This window comes from Choloepus didactylus, chromosome 13, assembly GCF_015220235.1.
Source record: "Choloepus didactylus isolate mChoDid1 chromosome 13, mChoDid1.pri, whole genome shotgun sequence".
Lineage (NCBI taxonomy): Eukaryota > Metazoa > Chordata > Mammalia > Pilosa > Megalonychidae > Choloepus > Choloepus didactylus.
This window is the reverse complement of record NC_051319.1, coordinates 85,444,522-85,466,143: the sequence shown is the minus strand read 5'-3', so window position 1 is coordinate 85,466,143 and position 21,622 is coordinate 85,444,522. Positions and strand designations below refer to the sequence as shown.

Here is a 21,622-nt window from a genome sequence, read left to right as displayed (position 1 = left end):
AAATCAGGTATTGTCAAGGGACAAGCACACTGAAAAAATTTCCTCTTCAACAAAGAGAAAACAGGGAATTGTAGAGGAGTCAAGTAACATTGTAGAACAAAGAGAAAAATAATCTGGAAGAGCATATTTTCTTCTTAAAAAATAACACAAAAAAACCAAATTAGTGTTAGGCCATTTAAATTTTCTCCTATAATACAATATCACAATCTACCTAAATCAAAGAGGACACATTCATATACATTGTTAGCAAATCTCTCCTACCCCATAACAATTGGCACTATCCTTGACTAGAGAGGAAAACATTTTCTATGTATTAGCGACATTTATAAAATGATTCCATCTCATTTTAAGGTGACAAAAGAAGTATCTACTCTCATAAATTATCATAGAATTTAGCCTATATTTATGTTCTTTCTAGATGGATCAATTGTTCCATCCAATCAGCAAACGTTTTTTGTGTATCTCCCATGTTATGGTACTAGGTAGTGGGACACAATGATGAAGAAGATAGAAATGATCCCTGACTATCACAGAGCTTTCAGTCTGGGGTGAGGAAAACAATTAACAAGTACATAAATAAAGCAATTTTGGAAATGTTAATCAGATAAAAGAGTTCTCTTAAATTTATGTGTAATTGTTAATATTTGAAAGGATAGAAATTAAATTCTAAATGACTCTGATGCTCTACCAAACTGATCCTATTTTTTAAAAATGGAAATGAGTAAGACTAAGTTGAAACTGTTATCTATTACTTGGCAATACTATAAATAGGTATTGGTGCATACCCGACTACACATAGATGAGACAAACAGAAATAGCCAGCAACATAGTAGAGGTATAGTGAAAAAAGTTTAGTATGTTTCCAAATGCATTAAAGAATTTCTGGCAAGTAAGAGGCAGGGAACAATAGTTCAATTATATTCTACTTTAATCAGACCATCTGTCCTAAATGAGCATGTACCTCGAGAATAACACTTACTTCTTTGTTAATATTATATCTACATCAAGCACATTTAAAAAAGAAATCACCCCTGTTCCCTTGGGATCCTCCAAATTGGAAATGTCTCCAAATATTTTCATAGTCAACAAAATAGAGACCTTGAATTATTTAGTGGGCAGCACTACCCACTGATTTGGGTATTTTAAAACCCATCGCATGATTAGTTATAAATTCTTGTATTGGCTGTCAGATATGCTCTGGGGAGTATCCTAAATGTCTCTTGAACCAACTACACTTTGCACGCTGAAGCCCTTATCTCCCGTCATCACCCGGAAGCCTAGAGGCTATCCCGCTCCACGGCGATCCGGTAAAAGTGCTGGCTTAACAGGGTGGTCGGAGGAGGGTAGGGCGAATCTATCTCTTTCTAGGAACCGCTGTCTCTGTATAAAATTCTCAAACTAGTAGTTCTTTACGAAATGTTTCGTCTCTTACGGGGTTTACGATCACATTGTCGCAAAAACTTCCCAGCAGCGCAACAGCGCATGCGCGCGCTAGGGCGGCTCTCATTTCCGGGCAGGTCATCCTGTCTCTCAAGCCTCCTTCCCCGCGCGGGACGTGGCGCTTCCTTCTCCGCTAATCCTGCAGCTTTGAACTGAGCCCTGCTGAGCTGCTTAGCTGCCGAGCTGCCGAACTCGGAGCAACGTATCTCGGTGAGATTTTGCGCTGACCGTCCTGAGCCCTTTCATCGGTAATCGGTAGCGGATTACTTTGCCAACAGCCAGGAAGAACAAACGAATCTAGGAGACGCTCGACTTCCGGCCTCCTTCCTCCAAGCGGCGTCCTCTTCCGCTCGCACCGGTCCGGAGAAGCTGAATTTATAATCTTCAGTGGATTGTAAGTACCCGAGGCGAAGACAGTTCACTGCGCCCCGCTTTTTGAATATCTTTATTCCGGGAGAGTTTATGGATTGGGATTGTGTACTGGGCATTACTTTCTGTGCCGAAAATAATTTCGCAGGAACCGCCATTTTCTTTCCTGCTTGCTAGCTCTCTGCGTTGTTCGGCAGCGGCATCTAGAGGTTGGAACTTGGCATTGCATCTAATAGAATTAAACGAACATAACTGCTAATAAGCCATTGTGTCAGTAACGACTGGTACTCAGTCACAGTATATTTAGAGAAAAGATCTGGGGCTTAATTCATAATTAAGTCGAAATAGACTCTTACCTGCTTTTCTATTTAGAACTCTTTGTAATTGAAGATTTCAGTTTTTAACTGGACTTTCTAATTATTGCAGAAAGTAACGTGGAACTTTTTGGTGAAACAAGTGCTCATTAGAGGAGAAGTGAGTCATAAGGAAATAAAGATGAGTAAGAGCAAAGATGATGCTCCTCATGAACTAGAAAGCCAGTTTATCTTACGCCTACCTCCGGAATATGCCTCTACTGTGAGGAGGGCAGTACAGTCTGGCCATGTCAACCTGAAAGACAGACTGACAATTGAGTTACATCCTGATGGGCGTCATGGAATTGTCAGAGTGGACCGGGTCCCTTTGGCTTCAAAATTGGTAGATCTGCCCTGTGTTATGGAAAGCTTGAAAACCATTGATAAAAAAACCTTTTACAAGACAGCTGATATCTGTCAGATGCTTGTATCTACAGTTGATGGTGATCTCTACCCTCCCGTGGAAGAGCCAGTTGCTACTACTGATCCAAAAGCAAGCAAGAAAAAGGATAAGGACAAAGAGAAAAAGTTTATCTGGAACCATGGAATTACTCTGCCTCTAAAAAATGTCAGAAAGAGAAGGTTCCGTAAGACAGCAAAGAAAAAGTATATTGAATCTCCAGATGTAGAAAAGGAAGTGAAGCGGTTGCTGAGTACAGATGCAGAAGCTGTCAGTACTCGTTGGGAAATAATTGCTGAAGATGAAACAAAAGAGACAGAAAATCAGGGCCTGGATATCTCCTCTCCAGGAATGTCTGGCCATAGGCAGGGCCATGACTCATTAGAACATGATGAACTTCGGGAGATATTCAATGACCTCAGCAGCAGCAGTGAAGATGAAGATGAGACACATCATCACGATGAAGAAGATATAAACATCATTGATACAGAGGAAGATCTGGAGAGGCAGCTACAGGACAAGCTAAATGAATCTGATGAACAGCACCAAGAAAATGAGGGAACCAATCAACTGGTTATGGGAATTCAGAAACAGATTGATAACATGAAAGGCAAGCTCCAAGAGACCCAGGACAGGGCAAAACGGCAGGAGGATCTCATCATGAAGGTGGAAAACTTGGCACTCAAGAATAGGTTTCAGGCTGTGTTGGATGAACTCAAACAGAAGGAAGACAGAGAAAAGGAGCAGCTTAGCTCTTTGCAAGAAGAGCTAGAATCACTCCTAGAGAAGTGAGAAAAACCCTGATACTTAATTTCATTCCTCAGGCGGGTCAGCATAAAAGAAACACCTAGGACTGGGTATTATGACCTTGTAGTAGTTCCTTTTCTCTCCACTGCCTTCTATTGAATTGACCCGATTTGTCTCTCAGAACCAGTTTGCTAGATGTTTATCCTCTAGGAAGTAGGATTGTATAGGTAGAAAAATGATTGTAGAAAAGTTGTAGGTTTAGTGGAATGAACAGTTTAATGTTCATAATCACAGCTTCACTGCAAGACTTTGCTGCTGTTTTTTCATTTGCCATATGCTATTATTGCTTCTGTGTGATGCCATCTGAGATCAATAAGAAAAGACAGTGAAGCTAGTTTGCATTTTTTCCCCATGCATTAGCTATTTTCCAAGCTATTCAAAGCAATTGCTCTCACATGTAGAAATGCAAATCATTTCAAAAAGTTGTTTCTAATACAGTTAATAAAAGCGACTGATTTTCACCTCTTAATCTGTCTTCCATGGATAGTGGGAGTCTTGTGAGGTGTTTCGTGGTGGATTTAGTGACTGAGTAATTTGATCCTGTTTCACAGCTAAAACGGTTACATTGGGTTTTAAGAAAAAGAGGAACACTGCAGGGGCAGAGAAATTGGGAAATGTTATCTTTGTGCTATATTAAATTTCCAATCCTCCTCCTTTATTTGGAGGTTAGGAAACACTTGATATGGAATCTGCCTTAGCTACCTCAATTTTTGTAGATGAAGCTCATCCGCTTATATGAGTAAAACAGTGGCTATCAAGTACAGTTCAGTGAATCACTCCATTAGTTTGGATTAAGATTATATTTCTAAATATTTTCAATTTAATTTCTACAATTATTTAATAATTTGAGCACTGAAGTGATTTATTCATATCAGTTCATCAAAATTGCTAATAAAAATCAGTATCATAGTCTGGTATTTCATAATTTCTTAAACATGTTTAGAATTTTCATAGTCTCTTAAATGATCCATGCTTTGAAGGTAATCTAATGTTTCAAACTTGAACTATTTTTGAAAAATTAGTGGTAAAATTTACAAAACGCAGCATTGCGAGCAATTCATTTCTGACATTGTTTAATGAAAAAAAAAAACAAAAAAACTTTGGTTTGAAAGTACTATTAGCCTCAGAAGCAAATATTTAAAGCCTGTTTAAATTTTGTATTTGACAGGAAATGTCAGTTGTGAAATGTTAAATCAGTTATTCAGACTTCAAGTCTATAATCATATGTTCTGATATTTGCAACTTTTCACAAGGCTAATTTTTCTCTCATCGGATCATCACTTATTTTGCTAAAACGTTTTCACAATTTTAAGATTTTAGTTCAGAAAGTGGTGATTTAGACAAGGTTTTCCTCAATATCTTGGATTTGGACTATGTTTGCAAATAATAAGAGTTAAATTTTCTTAATATATTAGGGTTGTAGGTAACAAATCTCTTGTAGTACACCTGGATATTTTGTTACACTTAGAAGATTCACACCTGAAACGCTCCCATGATATTTGGCATTGCAGTGGCTTGTCTATCAAAATAATTTTATTCTTTCCAAGACCTCAGTGCCAGTGATGGTTGAGTTCCATCAATGGCAGAAAGGAAATGGCACAACAAAATGGCCTAGTGATCTCCTCTATGCCTGTTGTTTCAATTATTAGCTCTATGCTGATGATTCTGTTTCCAAGCCTGATTTCTTTTCTGACCTTCAGATTTAGTATATTCAGTTGTGTACTGGAAACATTTGGAAATATCCCTCAGGCAAATCAACTCTGAATGTCCAAAATGGAGTTCATCATCATCTACCTTTCCTTGAAAAACTGCTATTCCTCCTGTGTTTCATCAATGAAAATACACGACACGACCATCCATCCCACTTTCTGAAGTTGGAAACTTGATTCATAACTTTTTTCTTTCTTTTTGTTTTATTAGAGAAGTTGTGGGTTACAGAAAAAACATGCATATACAGGGTGCCCATATACCATCCGATTATTAACATCTTGCATTGGTGTGGTAAATTTGTTACAATTGATGCAAGCACATTTTATAATTGTACTATTAGCTATACTCCATGGTTTAACTTTGGGTTCAACCTGTGTTGTGAGGTCCATGGATTTAAAAACAAAATTTATTCTAGTAACATATATACAACCTAAAATTTCCCCTTTTAACCACACTCAGATATATAATTCAGTGCTGTTAATCATGTTCACTGAGTGCTCCCATCACCACTATCCATTCCCAAAATGTTTCCATCCATCATCCCAAATAGAAACCCTGTACTTTTTAAGCCTTAACTCCCTATTCCTTATCCCCACCTGGTCCTTGGTAACCCGTATTTTAGAATCTGACTCTATGAGTTTGCTTATTCTAATTATTTCATACAAATGAGATTATACATGTCCTTTTATGCTGGGCTATTTCATTCAACCCATAACTTTTGACTTCATTTTGCTACTTCTGATTTCTATTTCCTAATTAGCTCTTCATACACTCTTATTTCATCCCCACTGCCTTAATTCAAGCCAGTATCCTCTTTTGCATAGCAAATGACAGTAGCTTCTTAATTGGTGTGTGTGTCTGTGTATTTGTGTGTCATGTCACTCCTATGCTTAAAACCCTTCACTGAGACATGACTGTGCTCAGGATTGTTTATATTTCTTTAAAAAGACATAACAGATTATGAGTGCTCCATTTACCTTTTCAGCCTCATCTTACCACATCCCTTCACTATGTTTTTCAGTCCATACTGAGCTTATCTACATTTTTTTCAAGGAATTTAATTACTCCTTTCCCTCCCTGGGCCTTAGAGCCTTTTAACAAGGGGTTCATTCCACCTAGAAGACTCTCCCTTTTGCCTGGCTGACTCCTACTTAACCCTCAGGTGTCAATCTAAATATCATTAACTCCAGCAAGGCTTTCTTGACCTCCTCCTCCATCTAGGTTAAGTGACCCTATTATGGCTTTTGCCTGTATTCTGCTTCCTTCTCCCACATTTATTTTGCCAAACAGTACCAGACACTGAATATAAAGTGTTAAACTAAATATTCAGTGTCTATAATCTCATGCACTCTGCAGTCTACTGGGATAAATACTGTTACGCATTTATCATACTGAAGGGTGAATTATCTGTTGTTTATATCCCCCACTAGGCTGTAAATTCACCTGGAGTAGGCCCTTTGGCTTGTTAGTGACTATAAACTTATTAAAGAATAGTAAGGAGATTAAGATCTCAAGGTCATGATGTAGTGCCTAAGTTTGTATTTTAGCTCAGTGACCATTTAGTTGTGCAACCTAATCTGTTTGCCTTGGTTTCTCATCTTTAAAATGGAGGTGAAAAAATTACCTACCTCATCGGGCTGTTGTGTTGTTGGCTGTTGGCTGCTGAGTGGATACATATAAAGGATTTAGAACAATGCCTGGAATATAGTAAATGTACAATAAAAGCAATCTATTATTGCCTATCCACTAGAGTCTGGAACGTAATAGGGATTAAATAAATTATTTTTTGAATTAAAGAGTGAATGAAAATGGTGGAAAAGTGTGTATATATAAAGAAACAGTTTTTAAAAATATGGTTGATTGATATCAAATTTGAAAAATTGTTTTAACTCAGGCTTACAAATTAGATTACAACAGAATCAAAGTGTGCTTCAATTATGCCTGCAGCATAAACAAACTTTCTCAATTTACTGCTGTAGCTTTACTGTTTTTTATTTGATTTATTTATGGCTGGCTTTTCATTAATATTTAAAAACCCTCCATATGGAGGATAATTATCTGTTACATAAACTTCAAAAGAGAAAGATTCACCTGAAGATTGAAATCCATTTCCATTTAAGTAAATCTCAAGTTACCAGAAAAGGCTCACTTTTCTCACAGCTCCCTTGGCTAATGAGTGTGTTGGTGTAGTTGGGCTACAGTTTCCAATATTTCTGAGTTCGTGAACAGAATTTTTGAAGAACTTTAAAAAAAAATCAGTGTTTTGAAATATTGCAGAAATAGGAAAGGATTCCTTGAAATTTTTGAAACAATACAGAGGTAAATAAAATAAAAAGTCATTGCCCTCACACCAACTTTCCAGTGTTAACTCTTAACATTTTGGTGCATATCGTTCCAGCCTTTATTTGTTGTACAGTTCAATTGTATGCATGTGTCCTTTTTTAAAACAAAATATGTATTTTTGTTTTAAACACTTCTGCAACTTTATTGCTTAAAATATATTATGGGTACCCTTTCTTGTGAGCATATATAGATTTACTGACTTTTTTCATGACATAAATTTTTTCCCTAATTTTATCCTTTCTTATATTGATGGCTTCTTAGGTTGTCCCTTTTTGTTTGTTTGTTATTGGGAAGAATGTTGCAATAAACATTCATGTATATATGGTCTCTATTTTGCATTGTATCTATTGATTAGATAAATGAAATCTTTATATTTAGTATTAAATGTCTTAAAACCTCACATCTTGAGGATTAAATGTTTATTTGAGATGAAAAATTTGGACAAATTGTGACTACAAATCATGTCTCTGAAGGACTGTCTTGAGCTATGGGTTTTATTTTTTATTATCCAGTAAAAATTCTACAAGTTAAAACATAGACAAGGAAGACTGCTCGCTGCATAGCAACCACACTGGCTTTCTTGCTATACTTCAAATGCCAAGCTCCTCACCACAGAGCTTTGAGCACTTGCAGTTCCTCTTCCTGCAACAGTGTCTAGATATACTCATGGCTAGCTATTTTTTCATTCAGTCCTCAGTTTAAATCTCATTTCTTCTGGTAAACCTATCTGGTCACTCAATCTAATTGTAAGGGAGCATGTGATTTTGATGTACTCATCTTATCTTGTGAAGGGTGGTGGACTTCACTGACAAGTTGGAAGCTCCTTTGCCATTATTTTCTGGTATATATTCTTGGGTGGAAATGTGGTTAAACAGAAGCATCATCATTTTGGTTAGTTAGACTCAAGAAAAATGGTTTCAGTTACTGAAGACTTCCCATTGTCTTGGTTTCCAATGTGATATTTCCCTACATACCAGCTTCATTTAATGGAACTAGGACATACTGGGACATTGTTGTTTACATTTATCTATATTTGTGGGTATTTGGCTCCTCCATATGTTAAAGTTTCAGTGTTTCATCTATGGTAGTCATAATGTGAAGATGAAAAGAATTGTTCTTCCTTTTATAAATTGTTCCATTGGATCAGCTCTACAATGTTCTTTCTTTTTGATCTAATTTATTATCTAGGAATAAATCAGCATTGCTTCCCAGATTATAGTAGATAATTAGTTTCCATGTCAGAGTTTTGAGTATCCTTGAATTGGAAATTCATGCCAAGTGATAGTCTTTCACTGATTTTAAGGAGTGTCTACTTCTATAAAAGCCACTCTCACACTTTAAATTTCTTGTTTACTTCCTGTTCTTCTCCGTTCTACCCAGAGTTATTCACCTGGCCACATCCCTTCTCACCCATTCAGAAAACATGTCCCCTTCCTGTCTGTATTTATAATACTGTATTTTTTTTTTTCTTGTGTGTCTAGGTAAACATATTCTTAACCAGGAATAAGTTTTCATGGGTGTCCTTTGAATTGAGGTACTATTAAATCCATGCTGGTCCACATGCATGGATTTACTTCAGTTTCCTGCATGTTCTCAATTCCTATTCCTTCCTATATACCTGAAGCCTGAGAGTAACCCTTCAGTGGAAATTCCTACCTACCACATTCTCTCCAGTCTTCTCTTATATATTTTTTCTTTAATTCTCACAGTCATTGTGGTAGTTAGACTCCAAGAATACTCCTACTGATTCTTCCCTCCCAGTATCCATGTCCTTGTGCAGTTCTCTTCTACACTGAATAAGAATATCCTTAGTAACCAATAGGATATTGCTGAAATAATGAAATGTGACTTCCAAAGCTAGGTCATAAAAGACATGGGACTTTGGCCTTGCTTTCTGTTGGTTCACTCATTCCTGGGAGATCGGCCACAATATCATGGGACACTCTAGAAGCCCTCTGGAGAGGTCTATAGGGTGACAAACTGAGGTGTCCTACCAACCGCCAGCTTGCCAGTCATGTGAGTTGGCATTTTGGCGTCAGATTCTCCAGCCCTAGTTAAGTCTTCAGATTACTGCAACAACAACTGACATTTTAACTGCAAACCCAAGCCAGAAATACCTAGCTAAGCTGCCCCTGAATTCCTGACTTACAGAAACTGTATGAGATATAAATATTTATTATTTTATATCACTACATTTTGGGGGTAATTTGTTATGTAGCAATACATAGCCAATACAGATTTTTGGTACCTGGAAGTGGGGTGCTGCCACAAAAATTTAAAGTGTGAGAGTGGCTTTGGAATTGGGTCTTCAGATCAAGAGAAACTGCTCTAGAATTTTTGACCCACAGATGCTGAATGGTATAATAAATGTTCATTGTTTTTCTTACACCACTAAGTTTTTGGGTGATTTGTTGTGTAGAAATATTTTTTAAATGCTACTGAGATAACTAACACCTTTATAGTAACTAACCTTTATATGTTTTTGAGATCTGTCCATAATGAGATGGTAATGCAAAGAGAATGTGTGCTACGTCGTTGGACTCAAAATGTCTTGGACTTTCTATTACAGCTATGATAATGGACTCCCTTTGTCTTAAGAGGTACACCTAATGGCTGGAACCATTTCTGAATTAGTGGATGAATTTATAGTTGTCCATTATATTTGGTATTCAATGTTTATTTGCAGGCTTAACACAGTTTCAGAAGGCCAGAGTGGAGCTAGGAAAATGATAAATTAATTCGGAGATCAGAGGAAGGTACATGCTAAACGTTTTGGTTTGCTAAAGCTGCTAGAGTGCAATGTATCAGAAAAGGGTTGGCTTTTACAATGGGGATTTATTAGCTTACAAATTTACAGTTCTAAGGCCATGAAAATGTCCAAATTAAGGCATCAACAGGAGGATACCTTCTCCGAAGAAAGGCCACCGGCATCTGGGACACCTCTGTCGCATGGGAAAGCACATGGTCGGCATTTGCTGGTCCTTCTCTCCCAGGTTTTGGTGCTTTCAGCTTCTGGCTTCAGTGGCTTCCTCTCTCAGCTTCTGTGGGTGTGTCCTTGTCTCTCAGCTTCTCTGGGGCTTCTTTGAGCTCTCTGGGCTTCATCTCCTGGCTTCTGTATGTATTTTGTCATCTCATAAAGGACTCCAGTAAAAGGATTAAGACCCACCTTGAATGAGGTGTGTCACATCTCAATTAAAATAACCTAACCAAAAGGTCCCCCCTGTAACAGGTCTGCATCCATAGGAAAAAGCCATTCGTGGCTTTTTCTGGGGTATATAACAGCTTCAAACCAACACAGTAAATGTCTGTAAAGAGGTATATAAAAGAGAGAAAAACTTACTTGATATAGAACCCCTGAGAGGCTCAGTTTTTGCAGGCAAAGTTTCCAAGGACGGGGAGAAGGTGTGGGACTGAAATTATGGGATACATTAAAGTCTGTGTTCAGAGCTGTTGGATGCCCAGAATACTTAACCCGTCCTGGGAAACTAGCTGAATCTTCTTTTCCCATCCCACAGAAGGCGGCAAGTTTATTTTTCTGGGTAAATTGAGCCAAAGAAGGCCCAAACTCAGATTAAGGAGGCACAGATGAATGCTGAGGTGTATAGCAGAAAATAGGGAATTATATGAAAGTCTGTATACTCCACTGCAGGAATTTCATCCCTCTTTTCCAGCCTTGTTCTCAATAAATCAGAATATATATTCTCCCTGTCCTCCACCCACCACCACACACAAACAAAGCTAAGATTGAAAGATGATTCTCTGAAAAAGTGATATCCCAGAGAAGAATTCCAGATACTGATGTATGGGAAATCTCTAAAGAAAAAGCCAGGTCAATATCTGGTGATGCTACCTATTGACAAACTCTTGTCTGTGCACAATCTGCTTTTTAGTGCCTCACTTTTAAATATTAATTGAAGTTAATGGTAAAAAAACAAGGAAAGTTTTCTAAATGAGAGGGACTCCAACAAACAAAAATTTATCTGGGAGGGAAGACTTTCTCTCCCCCACACCTCACCTCTAACTAATATCCCTGTAAATACAGAAGGGGGGAGATTACATTCGTGAAAAAAAAAAACAAGAAGCCAATAGGAAAGAAATAATCAGTGAATAAGGAATAACTTGAAATTAAAACAAAATGTTGGCAAAACAAAAGAAAAATCAATAGCAGTGTTGAAAAGGTAATAGACAAAGTCTCCCGAAAGTAGAACAAAAGATAAGGAGATGAAATATAATTTAAACAGAGAAAAAGAAAACTGAAGGCCTAGTAATGGAAATCCAATATTAGATTAATAGAAATTTCAGGAAGAGAATACAGAAAAAAAAAAAAAAAGGTGAAGAATAAACCAACAAAGAAATAATACCAGAAAATTTCTCAAACTTAAGAACAGAAGTCTCCATATTGAAATGTTTTGGCAAATGCCCAGACATAATAAATAATGAATGGGAAATTTAGTATGCAAGAGCTGAAAAGAAGGTTACAAAGTTTCCAGCAAAAGCAGGTCATGTACACATCCCAGAGTAATTTGGGCAGATAATAAAAAATATATTTACAGCCTCCCCCTCCCCAGCCCTGAGGATCTGGGGGAAGGTGCAGAAGTGTTGGACTTCCCCACCTGGACTGTTGGTGATGTTGTCACAAACATTGGGACTGGCGGTTTGATGTGCTGAGCCCTCGATCATGGGACATGCCCTTATGAAGCTCGTTACTGCAAAGGAGAGGCTAAACTTGCATATAATTGTGCCTAAGAGTCTCCCCCTGAGTACCTCTTTGTTGCTCAGATGTGGCCCTCTCTCTCTCTAACTGAGCCACCTCAACGGGTGAACTCGCTGCCCTCCCCGCTACTTGGGACCCGACTCCCAGGGATGTAAATCTCCCTGGCAACGCAGAATATGACTCCCGGGGATGAATCTGGACCTGGCATCGTGGGACTAAGAGTATCTTCTTGACCAAAAGGGGGATGCAGAATGAGACGAAATAGTTTCAGTAGCTGAGAGATTTCAAATGGAGTCAAGAGGTCACTCTGGTGGACATTTTTATGCACTATATAGATTACACCTCTTAGGTTTTAATGTATTGGAATAGCTGGAAGTAAATACGTGGAACTACCAAACTCCAACCCAGCAGTCTGGACTCCTGAAAACAATTATATAATAATGTAGATTACAAGGGGTGACAGTGTGATTGTGAAGACCTTGTGGATCACACCTCCTTTATCTAGTGTATGGATGAGTAGAAAAATGGGGATAAAAACTAAAGGACAAATGGGGTGGGATGGGGGGGATGATTTGGGTGGTGTTCTTTCACTTTTATTTTTTATTCTTGTTCTGGTTCTTCTTGATGTAAGGAAAATGTTCAGAGATAGATTGTGGTGATGAATGCATAACTATGTTATCATACTGTGGACAGTTGATTGTATACCATGGATGATGGTGTGGTGTGTGAATGTATCTCAATAAAACTGAATTTAATTAAAAAAAAAAGCAGGTCATGTAAAAAAGGATTGGGTATGGCAGTAGCATTAGACTTCTCAATTGCACCACTGGCAGCTAGGATCCCACAATATAAAATTCTGATAAAAGTTATTTTCCACCTAAAATTAGGTGCTCAGCCAAGTTATCAGTCATTTAAATGAGTGGGATACTCCTTTCCTCGAAATTCATTGGATATATGTTCCAGTAAAATGAAGGAGTGAGTGACAAAGAAGATATGAGATCTAGAACACAGAGGCCCCAACGAAGGTGAGTGGTGAGAGGAAGTCCTAGGACAAATGAATAGCAAGAATAAGGAACAACAGATTCAGATTGGAGCAGTAAGATGGCTTTGGAAAGGAGACTTACATGAAAATTAATGGAACTGATACATATACATATATAAAAATGTTGATAGGGATGTGGCAGAGATATCAGTGTATTTGAAAAACAATAAAGAGTACAAGAAAAATATGTACATGAAAAAAGAAACATTTTATTCCAGGAAAAACAAAGGAAGGTGAAAGGAGGCTTGATCATAGTGCACTGCATGAATGATGTTTGTATAGTTATAATAATGTAAACATGATTGAGTTCACTAAAAAATGTGGTATATTATGTTGGACATATGAGGGAAGGGGAAGTGAGGTTGGTGGTAATATGTAAGGGCTAGGGCCTCATTTATCATGGGAAGTGAATGGATGCCTAAAACTATTAAATAAAGGAGTAGCAATATAAGTTTATTATTTAGAAAAAAGAGGTGAGTCCCAGATGACACAACTAAAACAGCTGAGGACCATTTTTCTCTGGGATGCCTGTGAAGGGGCGGGATAGTATACTTCTACAATTATAAGACTTGCTGAAAGGAAAATACATCTTTTACAAAAACACCCAATATTCCAGAAAAATAGACTCTTTAGATGGGGAAGGGCTGCTGTGTAAGCTGTAGCACTTCCTAGTGGTCTGGAGGTCTTCTGCCGATACTATCTGAGTACCACCTACCTTTCTTTTCTGTCTTTTTGTAAGTACAAAGTCAAAATCCTTGTCCATATTCCCCTTACAAGTGAGACTTCTTGGAATTTTTCAAAGGGAAAAAAATTAAAAGTAAGGGAAAGCAAAATACACAAAAGAAAATGTAAATGCAAACTTAAAAAAGCAAGTATTTTTAATTCTAAATATGATACAGCAGCATAGAATTTTCAATGACTGCGCCTACCTCACATCCCTTAGTCTACCCTTCTGTAACTTTTTTGTTCACTATATAATCCAGGGCCAGCACTGTCCTGGCAAATGCTATGTAGTCAAGAAATACTTGTTGACTGAGTCAATGAATTGATGGATGAATGGTATTCCCAATGGAATAGCCCAATGGACATTTTCCCAGGAACCCTTGCCTGTCTCGCAGCCATGTTGCTTGTATACCACAGGTGGAAGTTTATTTAATTTTACTCAGTTCAATAACACAATTTCTCTACCAGGAATAGACTTTCTCTTTTAACAACCCAGGGAATTTCTAGCTTAGTTTGGCTTTCCATTTTGAAAGACACAGTTCAATTTATTTGTTGGATAATAGCGAGTTCCTAAGGTTCTTATAGGATTTCCGGGGCTAGGTTATCATCTCCATATACCTTCGGAGTATTCCCTGATAATCCCTTTCTTCCCTTCCCTCCTCCCAAATTTGGAGAAGCCTATACTATTTCACAATATAACCCATGCAGGGATTTTTAACATGTCTTTTTTTTTTTCCTGATTCAGCAACCTCTGGTTCTCTTCTTTCCCTGCTCTGTTCCAATTTGTGCATAAGGATGGCCTAAGCATAACCATGGCCTAAATCAATCAGCATGTCACATTACCTGGTCAGAGTGGATTATGGATGGGTATGAGAGCCATACAATGAAGCAATAAACTTGTAATGGGGTTACTAGGGTAAAAATTTTGGCTCTCTCTGATGAAATGGTATTATGGTTTCTTTGTATTCTTTAAATTAGTGTCATGGTATTCTAAGATTTAAATTTGTCAAAATAATTTTTCTGAGCCTAGCCTTATTTTAAACTTCACTTCCACATAGCATACATTTATTCCTCAGGCTTTTAAAAAAATCTTTTCTGATATCTTGTTATTTATTATATCCTTTGGTCAGATACCAAGGTGAGATGGTCTGCATCTTGCACTGTTATAGTGATATTGTAACTAGAAATGCACTCTCTGTCCCAGCTTTTACTAATTATCAAGCTGTAGTAGTTAAGTAAATACATTATTTCAGAAGGGTCATATCTGGCATTGGAGTTCCAAGCCTGCCCATTTTCTTTCTGATCTTGGTGCAGAACCTGCAAGAAGAGTTGGCTCTTTTTCTTCCAGCCCAGACCTCTAGGAGAGGGCCTGATTTTTTCCAGGAAGTTGTTGTGCCCATAAAATAATCACAGAAGATTTTTGCTCAAGGCTGGAAAATATCCCTTTGTCCAGGGCCTGCATTGCCAACTTGAATAACTCCTGAGGTTTGAAATCCTTGTTTTCAAAATCTGTAATTCTCTGGTAGCCAGATCCACCTGGAATATCCCAGAAGTCTTCTCTGAGAGCCTTTTTAGAAAGTAAATTTTTTCAGTATTGGAACTATCATCCACATCTGTGGCTTGCATTGTGAGCCCCAAGGTGTTTGCAGTGTTCTTAACTCCCGCCTAATGCCAACACTAAAAAAACAGGCTCCCTGTCAATGACCTTTAAACAGTGGACTGGGATCTTCCTGTTTCCCGACTTCTCCAGCTCTTTGTGGTTGGTGACTGTCTTTCTTCAGTGCAGGTGGCTTAATGACCTTTTAAAAACCAGTTGAGAACACTTGATATTACTGGCTTTAGTCTGCAGTTTGAGGACAAAATGGTCACTGATTCATAGAAAATGGACATCTCTTAACTATCCTGCATGTTCTATGGATGAAAACTTGGGTACTATTTCTTCCACAGGGAAGCCAGATACTGTCTATACGGTGAGGTTTCTACTTCAGCCTAAAGAAGCTTCACTGGGTCCTCCCCAACAACCTAGATTATCAGTAGACATCAACTAGGGCATTTTTCCAAGGCTTCTTTGCTTATTGATATAAAAATGTCCTCTCTGTGCATGCAGAGGAAGTGCTCCTTTCTACCTTTGGAAAAATAGTGGACTCTCCTCTTGCCAGCATCCAATTTTCCAGATATAGATTCTTGGCAATGTTGCCCACAAAAAAAGCCTTCCTCATCTCCTCTGCACTGGATATGGGGGTCTTCTCAGATTCAGGCATCCATTTTATTACCAAGAGACAGCACAGCAAGATTAGTCTGCAGTTCCAAGTCTGGAGACTGCCGAGCTGCCACTATTGTCTTCTGATAATTTGATTCCAGAATTTTAGCACATACTGGCCATTATTTTTCTATTCTCTGTTTCTGTTTGTATGCTTGCCTTTCCTCTTTGCTTTATACTTGCTCTACATTCAAGAGTTGTTCCTCCAGACTGATTCTGTCCTGTTACTTCAGAACAACTAGGCAGGAAGGGTCCTGGTTTCTGTGCTTTTGGTTCTTGAGAGAAGGTATAAAGGCTTGGTTAAGCCTCAACATCCTGTAAGTGACTCTGTGGGCTTTCTATCTATCAAATCAGGAGGCCTGTAATCAGTTTGTCCTGCTATTAGTGATACAAGTTTGATCACTTAATTTATGAGAAGACTGCCAAGTTCTCTAGTATAAAGATACTTTCTCACTTTGCAATTAGCAAGTATCTGGGAGAAGCTGATGGACATGACATCTTGTGAATCTTCAGTTCCTCAAAAATGTTTCACCTAACAGTTTTAGCAGCCATTGATAATCTTTACCTGAATACATTCTTTTATTGACCTTGTTAAAGGGTGTTTTTAATTTTGTCATCCCTTGTATCGATTGTATACATACAAAAGAATATTTATGATGTGTGAATATTATAAGAAAAATCACAATACAAGCAAGCACCCATCTTAAGAGCACATTACCAATCCACTGGATGCTCCCTATGTGCTCCTCCCCACTTCTAAGTTCCACCCTTCTCCAGTGGTAACTACTATTATGATTTTTTTTGTCATTTCACATGCATGAATCCCTAACAATATATTATTTTGTATGCTTTTGAGCTTTATATAATTGGAATTGTACTGTACCTATTTTGCGATTTGCTTTTTTGCTTGTTTATTTGTGAAATCAATTCATGCTGATATGTGAAACTATTTCCTTTCTCTTCATAGCTGTATAATATTATACTGTATAGCTATATCACTCTTTATTCTCCTGTCAATGAAATTTAGCTTGCAAATGGTTTTATTGCTTTTACAAATGATGCTGTTTGAATATTCTTATACTTGTCACCTGGTGTACTCATGCAAGAGTTTCTCTAGGGCAGTATTTTTCAAAATTCTGGCTGCTCCCCATTAATGAGTTGTGAATTCAATTTAGTGAACACAAGAGAATGTATCAGTAAGCATCACACATTGCTTAATGAAACTTTTCTCTTAGTTGTATGTGTGTGTTGGCATGTGTATGTGCACTGCATTGCAATGTAAAACATATTTCTTTCCCTGGCTTACAGTCAAAGACTGAACAATTACTCTAAGGTATATGACTAGGAGTAGAATTGCTGAGATTTAGGCTGTAAACACTTTCAGCTTTACTGAATAATACCAAAATGTTTTCTAAAATGGTTGTTCCAGTATTTATCCCTACCAGTAGTATGTATGAGTTCTCATTGTTTCAAATTTTTTCCAATACTTGATTTTATCTGATTTTTAAACTTTTGCCAAAATGATAGCTAATCATTGCTTTAACTTGCATTTATTTGATTCTTAAACAGATTAATCATCTTTCAAACATTTATTTGCTTTTTGTGTTTCTTAAAACAATGCCTAATCAAACCTGTTGCCCATTTTTCTATTGATTTGTCTTTTTTCTTACATTTTTTGCAAATAAGTTGTCCCAGTTTGTGACTTTTCTTTTGAAATCTTTTGATGAACGGATTATCTTGATTTTAAGGTAGTCAAATTTGTTAATTTTTTCTTTGTTGTGTTTTTTTGTGTCTTTTAATTTAGATTTTCTCATACATTGTTTTTAAAAGTTTTTGTAGTTTTGTATTTTATATTTAAATATTTAAAATTACTTAGAGTTAAAAAAAGAGAGCCTGCTGTAAAAAAGTTACTTAGAGAACATCTTTGATTAGATGTGAGCTTCAAAAATCCCCAAGATGAAAAACCATAAAGTGAAAAGCCTTCCTCTCACACTTGGCCCTCATCAGCATGCTTTACATTTTCCCCAACAGATATGTATGTGTGTGTGTGTGTGTGTGTGTGTGCGCGCGCGCGCGCGCGCATGTGTCCCCTCTCCATTCTAACATAAAATAATAACATAATTACTGGTAAAACCCTTACCTTTAAACTTACAAGTTTTGGAGCTCTTCCTAGATCAGTATATAAAATCTTCCCTATTCTATTTTAAGCGATGCTGAAATGAAAAATGGTGCGCTTATATTTTATATTTAAGGACTTAATTCACTTGGAAGTAATTTTTGTTAGGTATGGTGTGAGGTGCAAATCTAAAGTCATGTTTTTATACAGATAACCAGTGGCCTCAGAATCATTTATTGAATAGCTTTTTATTTCCCCACTGATCTGACATGTCAAATCTACTGCAAAAATTTTTTCTTGGGTCCAAGTGGCTGTGGCGGCGGCAGCTGGCCGGAGGTCATCTGGGGCAGGTTCCCCTCAGGACTCCCCCACGGAGGAGGCGGCGCGCACGGCTGCAGCCCCGGACGCTCGCACCTCCTACAGGACCGAGATGAGGGCAGTGGCCGCGCGAGCGCAGGCGGGGGTGACCGTGGCAGCCGCATGGGGATGTGAACCGCGGCGACTCGGTCGGATCCGGAAGGGGCAGCCGCGCGGCCGGCCGGCCAACCCGGGTTCTCGCAGTTGTCATTGACTCTCAATGATAGTGAATGGGAGCAGGGCATTATCGGGTCTGAGAATAGCCGAGTAACTCATACTTTTCAGAATATTCACGCCGATGTTTTCTGTTTGAGGACTGCATTGACCTGCCTCCAGTACCAGCAGTTTCTCTGTTCTGTGATCAGTGTGATTCACGGGAACTTCTTAAGAAGAAAATGAAATGAGCCAGAGGCGTGGAAAATATGACTCGTATTTGTCTGGGATTGGCTATAAGCCCCAGCATTTTCAATGGAGGGAGTTTCATTCTGAAAACAAAACAAAACAAAATAAAACAAAACAAACAAAACACTCCTGCTGCTTGCCAGAAAAGGCTCCATGAGAGCAGGTCAAAGTGTCCATGTGTATCTTAAAGAATGGTTGTGGTGGGCTGGACTGCTATCATTTGGAGCTGGTGAGGTGGCCAACTTGGCTGCGTAAGCGTTGGCTCCAGCCACATTAGTGACTCCACTGCGAGCTCTCAGTGTTTTGGTGAGTACCCTTCTTTCTTCATACTTCTTAACTGGGTATTTGTGTCTACAGTTACTGCCATCGGTGGTCCAGAAGAAGAGGAGATAGTTACCTTAAATGAAATGTTTCACAAGGTAGGTGTTGTGGTTGTTGCAACACTTGTGGTCATTGTGTCCTTGATATTAATCTTCGTAGTGAGACCTCACCACGGACAGACCAACGTTCTTATCTTGTGTATATAACAGTCTGCTCTGTGATTGGAGCGTTTCGATCTCCTGTGTCAAAGGCCTGAGAATCGCTATTGAAGAGCTGTTTTCTGGTCTATTCTTTTTAAGGATGGCAAGATATGCCTGTTGATGATGCTATTGTTACTTTGAGTGGCTTCCTTATCATCATTATGGGGCTATTGTTATTGCATGCCTTTAAAGATCTCAGTTTTAGTCTGGCAAGTCTGCCATTGTCTTTTGGAAAAGAGAAAGTGATGAATGGCAATCTCTCTAATATTTATGAAATTCTTAATAATAATGAAGAAAACTTAACCCATGGAATTGAACTGGTGAAATATTTCCAGTGGAAATATACACTGGTGAAAATATCTCCCTAAGAAATGGAAAACAGACAGCTTTTTTAAAAACAAAAAATTAAAAATTTAATCTGTAATTCTGCTATAAAGTGGATTTGAATATCAGAATATGTCTGAAAAAAACATTGTCTTCAAATAAAGTTCTCTAAAAAAAATCTTTTTAAAGGTGTCACTAATTGGGACCAAGTTACTGCTTTTCTTACATGATGGTAGTTCACCAAAATGAACTCAGTATGTGGCCAATTTCTATTAACACTATGATTTTAGAGGTATTTTAAATTTTGAGTCCTTTAACCAAAGCTAAATGCACTAATGACAACTTTAAGTCCATAAAAATACTTTATTTTTCATTGATGGTAAAAATCTGAAATGTATATTAATTATCTTTGTCAATCCCTGACGTTTTTAAAGCTTTTTGATTTAAAAAAGAACAAAATTGTCTGAATATATTTGTTGTGGCCTACCTTGCTTATAAAATGCCTTCTGTTTGATGAATTATTTTAAACTTGAACTGTTATTTTAAGGGAATCTTAAGTTGCTAAATGAGAGCAACTCTAGACACAAGAAAAATTAGGAAATCACCCCAAAGAAATATTTTTCTGGCCATGACTCAGTTACCACACATAAGATTTCATGTGTAAGTTTGATGGACTTCTTAGGCAGCAGTTTTGTTAAACCAGGTACATCTTGCCTCTTTTGGGGACTGGGCTGTCTTTTGGAGACTGCCAGTTTTATTCTTCAGTTACTCCAATCTTGTGATGCCTGGAAACTTGATTATTTTACATCAGCTCTTGTACTTTTCAATATGTTTTCATTATGAGTTATATTGTCATTTAGACATTTTACTGACTCTAGGAAATACATTCAGAAGACTAGGGTTATTTAGAAAATTCAACTACTATTATAATAAAATGACAAATTGGTAAATAGGCAAAAACAAAAAAAATGTTTTTTCTTCATTTGTGTGGATGTGGGACCCACAAGTTTATGGGACACTTATTGTGCTGCATTGGCTTACTTTTTGGCCTAAAACCAATATCATAATTAATATAAGTAATTTTATTTAGTAATGCATAATAACAAATCTTGATACCTGGTAGGCTGAGTTTCCCACCCTGTTCTGTTTCTTCATGAATTTCTTGTTTAGTCTTGTCCCTTTGATATTTTATATGACTTTTAGAATAAACCCCACAAGTTCCATAACAACCTTGCTGAGATATCAAGTGAAATGTCATTGAATCTACAGATGAATAAAGGCAAATCTGATATCCTAATGATACTGAATCTTCCTTTACATGAACACTAAAATTATTCTATTTATGTAGTTCTTTAATGTCTTCCAATGACATTTTTATAACTCTATCCCCCAAAATCTGCACATCTTTTATTCAAAAAGTAAAATTCTTTGAGAATTTATTTACTTTCTGTTATATATATATATTTTTATCCCACTGGAATTCAGGTTCATAGAATTAGATTATGATATACTCTTATCAGTAGTCTGCAGCATAACCTGTTTTATTTATTTACTTATCCAATATCACCTCTCTCTCTCTCTATGGGTTGTTGAATCATGTTCCCTACGAAAGGCATGTTCAGGTCTCAAACCTCAGGTCATGTGCATGGTGAACCCATTTGTAAGTAGGACCTTTGAAGGTGTTATTAATTAAGGAGTGCCCAAAGTGAATGAGGGTGGGCCTTAATCCAATATGGCTGAG

General features: G+C 37.5%; 1 protein-coding gene and 1 pseudogene across 1 annotated transcript; both read left to right on the top strand.

The window, feature by feature from the left end:
* The first annotated feature begins 1,522 nt into the window (after positions 1-1,522).
* On the top strand, positions 1,523-3,838 carry TAF7 (TATA-box binding protein associated factor 7). Its single transcript, XM_037801945.1, has 2 exons — positions 1,523-1,834; positions 2,236-3,838. Exon 2 carries the CDS (start codon positions 2,305-2,307, stop codon positions 3,352-3,354), a length of 1,050 nt encoding a protein of 349 aa, XP_037657873.1. The 5' UTR covers positions 1,523-1,834; positions 2,236-2,304; the 3' UTR covers positions 3,355-3,838.
* A 15,196-nt stretch (positions 3,839-19,034) lies between these two features.
* LOC119507774 lies at positions 19,035-19,925 on the top strand (annotated as a pseudogene).
* Positions 19,926-21,622: the final 1,697 nt, after the last annotated feature.

Excerpts from the sequence above, each read along its gene's own strand:
- TAF7 (XM_037801945.1), top strand. The coding sequence starts at position 2,305 with ATGAGTAAGAGCAAAGATGATGCTCCTCATGAACTAGAAAGCCAGTTT.